The following is a 12529-nucleotide window of genomic DNA, read 5'->3' as shown; positions in this document are numbered from 1 at the left end:
CACAAGAATGGGAGTACGAAGGCTCATCAGAAAGGGTTACATCAGTAACAGTCACAAGAATGGGAGTACAAAGGCTCATCAGAAAGGGTTACATCAGTAACAGTCACAAGAATGGGAGTACTAAGGCTCATCAGAAAGGGTTACATCAGTAACAGTCACAAGAATGGGAGTACAAAGGCTCATCAGAAAGGGTTACATCAGTAACAGTCACAAGAAAGGGAGTACTAAGGCTCATCAGAAAGGGTAGGTAACCATTCTGAGTAAGGAACTAATAAAAGCAAAACAAATGGGGCTTCAAACAACTGGGAAGGTACAAATTCTTCCAACCACAACTATCTCAAAGATATCAAAGTAAAAAGGAAAATCCATCAATAATTGTCTCAGTTACATGCTGATAAACTGAAGTAATCTCACTGTTAGAGTCAGCAACAGGACAGATTGTAGATTGGGAATTCAGAGACCTTGATAAGCAGATCAGGAAAATCAAGGGGGTCCACAATTCATTCACTTAACCTGGAAAAGAGAGATAAAGCAATGACGCAGATATTTATGATCAGGGACGTTCAGATTTAATGTTTATTCAATGGCACACTTAGACATTTCACAAAACATATTGGGCTGCTTGGCATGAGAAAGATGTGATTATTCTCACCTTCACCAGAGTGACGGCAGCGCTGTAGAAAATACTCAGGAAAAACAAGGTGATGAACGTGGAAGCAGTTGTCCAGATGTTGCTGTTATCATCCTCATAGTCTTCAATCCAAGTGCGATCTATTGAATCTATGAATATAAAGCCGAGAGAAACTATTTAGATTGTTTATTGATCCAGATCGATCTATCTGCATCCAAGTCATGTAATTAGAGAACATTACATCTTCATAAAGCAGTCAGGTATTTCTCAAGTGTGACTCTTATCTGTATCTATTAGTGCATTATTGACTCTCAGCAAGAAATTACAAATACTAACTGCACATGTTCTTTCTTCATTGTCCATGTCAGAACGTTTTAAATTATTTTTCTTTCAATCTATTATTTAAGGATATTATTATTTGAGGAATGCTGATAACTAATGATTATTTTAATTGAATCATTACATTTTAAATATAGGCTGTGACAGCACTTTAGTTGAAAATTGTGGCCATCACTGAATAAAAGTTCAAATGTGGTTCTCATCTTTATGTATTGGTGACCAATTGTTTGGCAAATCATGAATATAAGTGACATCACAGTCAGGACATTGCTTCATATTTTTGTTTGTAGGATCTGTACATTTCGGAATAAGTGTTTGTACATGTGTCCCTTAATTTATTTGATCAACTGCTTGGTGTGTTTGATTTTCCTTTAATGTTTGTGTATGTGGTTATGAGAGTCTCTTACTTCACTCTTGCCCATGTTGGAGTCTGTGCGTGAATAAACATATTCCTGTTCCTTTCCTGCTGGTGTGCTCATGTGTTTGTGCACCTAAATTTTGGTCTTTTCACATTCTGTAAGCATCTTTATGCTAATATTCCACTTCGTTGCTGCCCCTATGCTTATCTTGTAATGTCTTTGTGAGTGTTCACTTTTCATTAGTGCTATCTAAAATGTGTGCTTATGTGTCCGTTTCAGATCCTACCTACAACTAGGTTATTTTCATGTTTATGCTTAATAAATGTTAGCATGCAATGTTATGCTTTGATGGATGTTTATATTTATATGATGATGTTTGCTTGTGTGGCAATCTTTCCTAAACCATCTCCTGATAAGCTTGTTTGTGTTATTGTTTGTGGATGCTTGCTGATGCTTGTACCCATTATCCTTATTTAATAAACGCCCCTCTATTTGTTGATCTATGCACTTGTGTGTCTGCATGTGAGACTCTGAATTTGTGTGTACATGTGATATTGTATCCATGCTGATCAATGTGGTTTAAAAATAACTAATTAAGCTGCCTCTGTCATTATATGTTTGTGATTCTGAAAATGGGAAAATTATGATATTAATATTTATCTCTGTGCACTTACGTGCCTGTGTGAGTTGACAAGTGGGAGGATATTTTTTGGAATTTGTATCTGTGTTCATGTGTGTATGTCTATACGCATTGTGTTGTATGAATGTAAATGTATTTGTGTGTTACCGTGTGTCTATGTTTCTCATGGTTATGTGTGAGTACCCCTGTTCATTTGTGCAAATGATTTTCATTCGGTATATGTGAGTTTTTGTATGAGCTTAGAGAGTGTTCAAGTGCCACTTGCATGTGTGCCTCTGTGTGAGTATGCATGTGTGACATCTTATCTATATGCACATTTAAGTGTGCACATAAATATGTGTCTTTAGGTGAAAGCTCGTATATGTGTCATTACGAGTGTATTTGTGATCATCTCTCTGTATCTGTTCTTATACCAGACTGCAATTTTTATTATTCTAATTTATTGTTCTAATTTTAATGGATTGCCCATAATTAGATCTGACCTTGGTGTTGTAGGAAACATTTCCCATTGTCATGGACAGATAAGTGTTTTATGAGCAACACTTCTGTTGCAGTGATAGAATTTCTGTCTCTGAGAGAAAAGGCTTGAGTTCAAATCCCCACTGCCCAAGAGATAACATTTCTGAATATATGTATTAGAAAATGTCGACTTGTGTTCTGTATGTGAAACAAAATGATATCAGGTATTCGAATACCAGAATTGATCCCATGTGCTCCAGAAAATTGAGACAAACCTATGGAATACAAACTGGGACGATGCAAACACCAGTTTTGGATTATGGGAATCAATGTTAATCATTTGTTAACAGAGCCAAGCATGTCCAACATGCTTCAAAGGTATTATTTTGCATGGAAATGTTAAATCTTTGGACAGTAAGCAAGAAACTGACTGTTCCTGTTAGTAACTGGGTTACATTACAGAGGACATCTTCCATGAAAACTCTTCACAGGGAGCACGAGGACAGACCATTCATCGTTCCCCTCCCCTCTGCTTCACGACAACTTATCTGTTGATTCTCTTTGGTGTGAAAGTGAAGATACATTCTGTCAACTCATGCGCTGGTGCAAGATCCCTGGCAGTTCCCCAGAAACAAAGGTTACATTCAAACTGTTCTGCACTATTTACGATTGGTATGTTCCAATCAAATTTAATTTTAACGTGTCTTAAATTTACATTTCCAATTGGTGCAATGTGGCAGTTTAAAACTGACATGAATTTTGTCAGAGTGTCCAATCGGGGGAATCAAGAACACCAAGTTCATAACTCGTGGTCTACCCTTGACATAAAATGGACATTGTCAGATTTTGTCACAGAGGGATTTAGGATGGATAAGGTATTTGGCGGAATCCTGCAATGAGTGAGCTTTACTCTGTCTCTGACCCAGGGTGTATCTGAGCAGAGAACATTAACTGCACAAGACACTTGTCCTAGACCTGTTAATTATCCACTTTAACTACACAGATGGAATGGAAGTCAGGGTAGGAAACAATTAATTCAGTATTTAACTCACAACTGGAGGGAAAAAAAAACACTTCTATTACTTCTGTTGAATTATTAAATGCAACTTTGAGATTTTTATTGACATGAATTAACAGTGTCCATCAGTGCAAGCGAAATGTTTACAAAACTTGGTTTACCGCTGGATTTATCGACTGTTCTGTTGATGATCTTCAGTGGAATCGCTTCATGTCCCACCACACAGGAGTAAGAAGCACCGCTGGCCCACTCCTCCGCTGTAATGGATAACAGGCTGTACATGAAGAAGGAGATGTTGTCACTCTCCGCCATCACCTCAGTGTTCTTGTAGTTACTGGGATTCACCGGCTTGTCATTGTTTGTCCACTTGACGAAGATATCTCGGGGGGAGAAACCTCTCACTAAACAGGTGAGGGAGAGAAACCTCTGAGCGGAGATTTCTTCTGTTGGTGGCAGGAGGACCGACACTGATGGCTCCAGCGGATTAATCACTGCAAAATATTTGAGACAAATATAAATCAACCAAAAAATGCTGAACCAATAATCACAATTTCACTAAATATTAAAATATGCCATGTTTAATTTGGGATTTATTCACTTCCGTTTACTAAAGGAGCAGAATGGTACACATTCTGTCCAGTAAAAAAAAGTCGAGTTTAATGTGAAAGTTGCCTCCATGTTTCCAGCCCACAACAAGGACATTCTGTCCAACTGTCATTGCTGATGGTGACGTCACAACCCAGGCTTCTTCCCACTTTATCTGACTGAATCAGAATACAATATCCTTTGGTCCATCTTTTTCTTAATCAGCTACCTAGCTATCCTGTCTTCAGATGCATCATTAATACTCCCAATGGTATTTGTTCATTACCAATCACAGCCTGACATTGATGTAACTGGATCTGGATTACACATGGGATCCTTTGTGCTTTAATCTCACCGCTCACCTTTCTCCTTATGGATGGAGTCTCTCCGCGGAGTCGGTAGATTCTGATGGTACACCACACATTCAAAAATAACGCCACTCAGCCAGGCTTCAGTAGAAATGTCTAATTTGCTGATCACGCTGTTGGGATTCTGTCCAGGCTGGTCAGCAATCTCTGTTTTCAGAGGCTTCTTTTCTTGTTTCCAGGTCACGTTGACTCCAGAAGGAAAATTGGACACAACGCAGGTTAACGTCACCGTCGCCTCCAGTAAGACTTGTTCTACTGGCGGTGGGAGGATTTTAACTGTGTTAGAGTGGCACTCGGTATCTTCTATGAAACAAAAATCAAAGTCAATGAAAAATGCCCCTTTATGATACAAACAGTCAATCTTCAGATTACTTCTTCACAGGGTGAAGACACCACCTTCAAAATGGCAACTCCAACTATTGCTGAAACGATGCTTACTGTTGTTGATGTATTTTGATTTGTGATTACCTATAACATACCCTGTGTAATTACTCCTAAAGAACACTGGCTTTGTAACAAGTGAAACCTGAAAAAAAATAAAATAATCGAAGATACCATCATGTAACCCATGGAATTACCTTTCTTTCAGAGTCTGTCTCTCACTTAACACCATCTATTGATACTTGTGACAAGAGTAATCTCAATATAATGAGTTCATTTCTATGTTCATAACCCTTAGGTGCAAATGCTGCTGGTCATGCTGACTGCCAAATCACATCCTACATTTTAGTCAAATTATAATAAATAATAATTATTCTCTTTGCAGAGTTCTAACGTGTTACAGGAGCGGTGACAGCCATGGAAATTCTGTTCATTATATTTAATGTGATCAAAAACACTTTGCCTTATTGGTGTGATGTCATTCTCTAATTTATGTCATTGTTCCTCGTGAGCTGTGTTTGGAGTAGATCGGAAAACAAGACATTGAGTACAGCATTGGATATCGAGAAGGACACCCATCTCCTTAAGTCTTTCCCTCCATTCAGTTTGTTCATAACTGGTCTGTACTTTCACATTATTTACCAAGGTGCATTTTTAAATTTCTTCATAGAGCAGGGGAGAAAAAAACAAACAAAAGCGTCTTAAATTAATCTACAAACGCAATGGAAATGTGCACTAATTTTATAGACATCCACTACTCACTGTGTAAACATTGCTACCCCAAACCAGGCTAAATCAGCCTGTCTCGAGTTCCTCGTTCATTCATCCCTATTGGACCGTTCTTACCAGAATTTATTCTCCTGCCTCATCCACTAATTACAGAGAGCATCTTAAAGAAGCTCAGTGAGATCACGTTTATCCCAGTTGATGTGATACCCACTTGGACTGTGGTCTGATCCCATAAATGAAGTTAAAGAGCTCAGTACCAGATAAAAATCGATGTTGTACAATGTCCAAGGCCAACAGGTCATTCCTGAGCAGGGAATGAAGCATTGAACGCATTTTGATTTATTTTCAAGTAAGGGTCACTGCATATTTTAACCACGTCTTTTTGAGACCACAACATCATAAGATAGAGGATCAGAATAAGGCTGTACGGCCAATCCAGTGTTTAGATCAGAATGATGCTGGAAAAGCACAGCAGGTCAGGCAGCATCCGACGAGCAGGAAAATCGACGTTTCGGGCTACAGCTATTCTACTGTCTTCTCTAAACAAGAGCCGATCTATCTCTGTCTTGAATACACAATGGCCTGGCCTCCACAGCCCTCTGCAGCAACAAGTTCCACAGCCTCATCACACTCTGGCTGAAGACATTTCTCCTCACATCTCAGTTCCAAACGGTGCCCCTTTGACCCTGAGACTGTGCCCTTGGGTCCTAGTCTGGCCTACCAGTCAAAACATCTATTCCACGTTCACTCGACCTCAGTCTCTCAGTATTTTCTATGTTTCAATCAGATATCTCTCCAATATCCCCCCCTCCACCCCCAAACTTATCCTTGAAGCGGCCCTCTGAACGCCTCTCCCAGCATGGTCATGCAATAAACTATTTAACAAAGCTCACTGTCTATATATCTATCTTCAACAGAGAGGAAACATGCTTTTCTGACTTGCCAAAATGTTGAGTCATGAGCGATGCTAATGTAACACTCAAACTGAAATGCGATATGTGGCATGTTGGGAAACGAGAAGCTGTACCGTACTGTTTACTACGCCTGATAAATGAGCGTGTTTGATTCACATCAGAGTTTAGAATGATTTGTAGCTCTCTCAGTGTGTGTCTCTTACCTTGGAGTGCGGTGATGTTTTTACTTTGAATGTTCTCTCCATGAGTGACCTGGCAGGTATAGACTGCGCTGTTGAACCATTCACCAGAAGGGACCATCAGCCGACTCGTCACCGAGAAGTTCCCATTTGCCTCACACACGGGAGACGTGAAGAAGCCAGAATCCAAGGGTCGGCCATTTTTCAACCAACTCACGGAGATTGACTTCGGATGGAAATCGATGATTGAACAGACGACGGTTGCAAACTTGCTGCTTGCGATTTCTTCACTGGAGCTCACAGTTAGGAGAAGGGTTGGTGGGAGAGGATCTTTAGGAAACACATTGCATAAATTATCTGACGAATTTCAGAACAAATACAATCAGTTCTCATATATCAATGTTTCTTGTGGTTAATGGATACAAGAATCATAATTGTACAGAGTGCTGGAGAAGCTGGGATCCACACAGAAAGATCAGCAGGACAATGTGAAAGGCTAAAATTATAGGACACAGCAAGGGAGTCAAGGAGGCATAGAAACTATAGGCCGGTAACATCAAAAGGGAGATAGCAACGTTGGATGGTATTCGTTTTAATGACAGAGTCTGATGAACAAGGCAGATGAATTACCGGCATAAATGAGGAAATGATGCGGTTGCTATCACGGAGACATATTGAGAGCGGCGCAAGAGTGGGCTATTCAATATTCCAGGATTTAGTGCCTTCAGGCGAGACAGGGAAAGATGGAAAAGGATGAGGGCTGGGGGTGTGCGGTACAGAATGTTGCTTCTGTCGCAATTCTGACAAGAGTATTTTAGGCTGTAAAGAGAAATGAAACCATTGATACCTCCTCGAACAAAGGCAAATGGACAGTACTTCAAAACCAAAATACAGCAAACGTAACTACTGGGAGAGTGCGATAGACCTTACTATAGGTCCAAAAGAGCAAGTGAACATACATGGGCAAATTTCAGAGAAATGTAAATTAAATAGGGGAATGAGAAAAGAGGTTTTTAACTTCCTCACCATAGGCTTGGATCTTCATTTTGTCAAAAATTTAGAGGGAGCAGAATTATGAAAATGCCCCCAGGAGAATATTTTAACAAAGTATGTGTTTAATACTGAGAATTTTAATCCAGACCTTGCAAGAGAGGGGTGAATCTGGACTTAACTTTAGGGAATGAAGTCGACCCAGTGGGTAAAACCTCAATGGTGGAGCACTTTGCAGACAGTCATCGTAAATCAGTTGGATTTCAGATTGTACAGCAAAGGAATACAAATTGGCCCAAAGTTCTGAAAAAGGGAAGGACAATTTTAGTAAGATCAGGTAATGACTTGTCCAGAGTGGACTGGAAGCTGACACTTATTGGTAAATCTGAGTCAGAGCAGTGTGACACATTTAAGAGAGAGATAAGAAAATCACAGGGAGGACATTTCCCAGGAAGCCACTGAGTGGGACCAAGAATGCAGTGGGCTCTGGACACCAAAGGGCATGGAGGGGGAGATAAAGAGAAACAAGGGAGGCTTCCGGTCTATACTGAAATCTCAAAACAATAGGAATTAGTATGGAGTACAGAACGTGCAAGGGGGAGTTTGAAAGACAGGAATTAGAAGAGCAAAAGGGACCATGAGAAAATAATAGCAGTCAAAATAAAGGAAAATATTTTTAAAAGTTACACGCTAATTCATAATAAAAGAATTATTCTGGAAATAGTAATGCTCATTAAGTGTATTATTGGAGTGGAGCCGGAGGATTAGCTTGTGGTCAAAACGAACGTGTTGTGCCAGTGTTCACGAGTAAGAGGGACAATGTGGGGACAAAATCATGGAGGGGTGTTGTGATGTAGTTTTCCGAAATTAGGACACATGACGTGATGTTCTGTGTTGTCTTGCTGAATGAAAAGTGGTTATATTTCCAGGGCAGATGAAAAGTATACCGAGCTGTTGAGCGATGCAAAGGATGAAATAGTTGGGTCGCTGACAATAATTTAGAATTCCTGTCTGGCCACAGCAGTTGTGCCAAGTGAGTGTAGATCAGCCAACGTTGCACTGTGATGCAGGACGAAGGAAGTTATAAATAATGAAAACACAGATCTGTCAAGCTCATCTCAGTGGGAGGGAAACTATTGAGAAGTGAAATTAGTCTTCATTTGGAAGATAAATCAACAATTTTCAGCACGGTTTTATTGAGAGGAAGTCATGTGTAAGAATTTGATAGTAGTTTTCAGAGAGATAACTCGATGTCCAGATGATAGAAATAATCAGAGCCAATGGGATCTGAGTTAATTTGACAGATTGGATCGAGAACTCGCTGAGTGGTGGGAGCAGGGGATAATAGTCATCGGGTGTCTGCGTGACTGGAAATCTATGTCTCCTGGTGCTCTGTAGGGATTGGTTTGATTTCCTTGTTATCTCTCTTACATACTAATGATTAAGACTCAAATTTAGGAGGATTAACCAGTGAATTCACAGATGAAACGAAAACTGTCATGTTGGTAAGTCATGAGCATAATGGCTTTAGATTGCAGGAGGATATAAAAGGGTTGGTTGTATGTGAAGTGAAGTTGCAAATGGAAATTATTCTGCATAAATGTAAGGTGATGTAATTCGGCAGAAGAATCTGTGAGGTATGACGTTTTGAATGATGGAACCCTGGAAAGGCCTGAGGATCTTTGGTGCATGTACCCACCGATCCCCTATAGTACTATGTCGTCTGGATAAAGAGGCTAAGAAGGTGAGAGGATATTTGCTTTTATGAGCCGAGACATTGACAATGAAGAGTAGGGAGATGATACTGGAACTTAATAGAACACTGGTTAGGCCATACTGAAGCGTTGTATGCATGTTATCGAAGGAATGTGATTACACTGAAGGCAGTATTGATGAGATTTGCCAGGATCTTGCCTGGGTTGGAGGGTTTCAGTTATGAAACTAGTTTAGATAGACAGGGGTTTTCCTTGGAGCAGAGGAGAATTAGGGAGAAGATTATCATGATGTCTAGAATTATTTTAGGCACAGACAGGGTAAACTGGATGAAACCTTTCCCCTTGATGGAGAGAGAAGGGAAGGCCAGGAGCTTCCAAGTGGATCTCAGGGGAAAACAAAATCAAACAGAGGGTGGTGTTAGCCTGGAGCTCAGCACCTATAAGTCATGTAGAGACTGAGCCCCTCATAATAGGTATGAAGTATTGCGATGCATCCTTGCAAGGGCAAGTCACACAAGGCAATGGATCATGTGCTGGCACATGAGACTGGAATAGTTAGGTGGCTGTTATTGATAGGGGTGAACTGGATGGATCAAAGGGCCTTGTTCCTGTGCTGTATAAGGTGATTCTGTGAAAACGGTTATAAATAATGCCTTCTTCATATTAATCCCAAATGCTCTGTTTATCTCAGTTCCCACAACACATACCTGGACATGGCATTTCTTTGATGTTGTGTGACCCGCTGTGTTGAACCTCACAGTAGATTTTGCTGGAACAATCTGCCGCTGACCCAGGCAGGGTTAACTGGCTGCTCAGGGTGTAGGTTCCCTTCTTGTTTCTCACTGATGGGTAAGTCTTCAATCCAGTCGTGATTAACTCCCCACCTTTCTTCCAGGTTACCTTGGTGACGTCAGGGGAATAGTCCATCGCCAAACAACCAAAGGTCGCAGAACCGGTGTCGTGCTCCTGACAGGAGGAGACCAGGCCATAAAGCGTGGGGGAAGATGGTGTCTCTACAATAGAATGACCAATTGAGCATGTTAGTTTCTGTCCATTTGACCTTATCAGTTACTCAAACGTATCCTCAGCTGTAAACGTTTGCCAGTCTGCTCCCACTGAGTCTACAGCACAACTGAAGTTTATTTTTGTTTCCTACCGGTTGCTGATCATGATCATTGGTTCCTTCTTTAGAAACATGCCCTCGACCTTGACCATTGCCATATAATTTAGGAAGAAGAACATCCTGATCCCACCCCAGTAACTTTGAAGATCTCACCAACTGACACTTTCACTGGATTGCTGTGAAGAGCAAAGAACTTTCACAAAATACAAACCAAGGAAATGCAGATTCATCAAAATTCTACTTTTTTTTTATTTCAAAAATATACTTTATTCATAAATGATTTGATGGTCTGTACATTGGATCATGCCATACATATGTCCATATTTACAAACACAGATTCGACTTTATTCTTGTCCTTTACAATCCTGTGCATTTTTTCAATCTTGTATATATACATATATTTGGCTGAGGCATCAGCAGAGCCCAAAACAACGTCCGCATGGGCCCCCTGTTCTTCTTTAGGCAGGCCGATCTTACACGGTGGTCTTTCCCCACCGCGCCTTGGCGGCAGCTGCCCCAAGCTTCAGCGCGTCCCTCAACACGTAGTCTTGGACCTTGGAATGTGCCAGTCTGCAACACTCGGTCGGGGTCAACTCCTTCAGCTGGAAGATCAACAGGATTCGGACCGCCCAGAGAGCGTCCTTCACCGAGTTGATGATCCTCCAGGCGCAGTTAATGTTCGTCTCGGTGTGAGTCCCGGGGAACAGGCCGTAGAGCACGGAGTCCCGCGTCACGGCGCTGCTCGGGACGAACCTCGACAAGCACCACTGCATTCCTCTCCAGACTTCCTCTGCATAGGCACATTCCAGAAGGAGGTGTGTGACAGTCTCGTCCCCCCCGCAGCCACTTCGAGGGCAGCGTGCGGTGCGGCAGAGAGTCCGGGCGTGCATAAAGGATCTCACAAGCAGAGCCCTTCTCACCACCAGCCAAGCCACGTCTTGGTGCTTGTTGGAAAGTTCTGGCGATGAGGCATTCTGCCAAATGGCTTTGACAGTCTGCTCAGGGAACCGCTCGACAGGATCCGCCCTCTCCTTTTCCCGAAGGGTCTCAAGGACGCTACGTGCTGACCACTTCCTGATGGACTTGTGTTCAAAGGTGTTTTTCCTCATAAATTTCTCCACGAAGGACAGGTGATACGGAACGGTCCAACTACTCGGAGCGTTCCGCGGCAGCGAGGCCAGGCCCATCCTTCGCAACACCGGGGACAGGTAGAACCTCAGTACGTAGTGACACTTGGTGTTTGCGTACCGGGGATCCACGCACAGCTTGATGCAGCCACACACAAAGGTGGCCATCAGGGTGAGGGTGGCATTGGGCGTGTTTTTTCCCCCATTGCACCGGTCTTTGTACATTGAGTCTCTTCGGACCCGGTCCATCTTTGATCTCCAAATGAATTGGAAGATGGCCCGGGTGACTGCGGCGGCACAGGTCCTGGGGATAGGCCAGACCTGTGCACATATAGCAATACTGTGAGGACCTCACACCTGATGACCAGGTTTTTTCCCGCGATGGAGAGCGACCGTTGCCCCCATCTGCCTAGTTTCTGTCTCATCTTCCTGATCCGCTCCTCCCAGGTCTTGGCGCACGCCCCAGCCCCCCCGAACCAAATACCCAGCACCTTCAGCTGGTCAGTCCTGACGGTGAAGGGGATAGAGGATTGGTCGGCCCAGTTCCCGAAGAGCATGGCCTCGCTCTTGCCTCGGTTTATCTTGGCCCCCGAGACCCGTTCGAACTGGTCGCAGATGCACACGACAGCGGATCCGAGCAGAAAACAGCGACGTCATCCATGTACAGGGAGGCCTTAACCTGCAGGCCCCCGCTGCCAGGAATAGTCACCCCTCTCAGGCTCGCATCCTTCCTGATGGATTCGGCAAATGGCTCTATGCAACACACAAACAAGGCGGGTGAGAGGGGGCATCCCTGCCTGACTCCAGATCTTACAGGGAAGCTATCTGATTCCCACCCATTGATTGAGACTGCACTGACAATGTTGGTGTAGAGCAGTCTGATCCAATTTCCGATTCCCTCCCCAAAGCCCAATTTGGAGAGGACATCCCTCATATATGTATGCGATATCCTGTCAAAGGCTTTCTCCTGGT

The 12529-nt window shown here is 42.5% G+C and overlaps 1 gene segment (V, D, J or C); it reads right to left on the bottom strand.

Annotated features, from left to right (window-relative positions):
- Nucleotides 1-357: 357 nt before the first annotated feature.
- Nucleotides 358-10336, bottom strand: LOC140483984 (Ig heavy chain C region, membrane-bound form-like). The segment is given in 6 exon segments: nt 358-513; nt 653-780; nt 3608-3937; nt 4394-4702; nt 6627-6932; nt 10015-10336. Coding segments are annotated over 6 exon segments (1302 nt in total).
- Between the last annotated feature and the right edge of the window lie 2193 nt (nt 10337-12529).

The sequence above is a fragment of the Chiloscyllium punctatum genome, chromosome 12 (assembly GCF_047496795.1).
Source record: "Chiloscyllium punctatum isolate Juve2018m chromosome 12, sChiPun1.3, whole genome shotgun sequence".
NCBI lineage: Eukaryota > Metazoa > Chordata > Chondrichthyes > Orectolobiformes > Hemiscylliidae > Chiloscyllium > Chiloscyllium punctatum.
The sequence above is the reverse complement of the archived record's forward strand: the minus strand, read 5'-3'. Positions and strand labels throughout refer to the sequence as shown.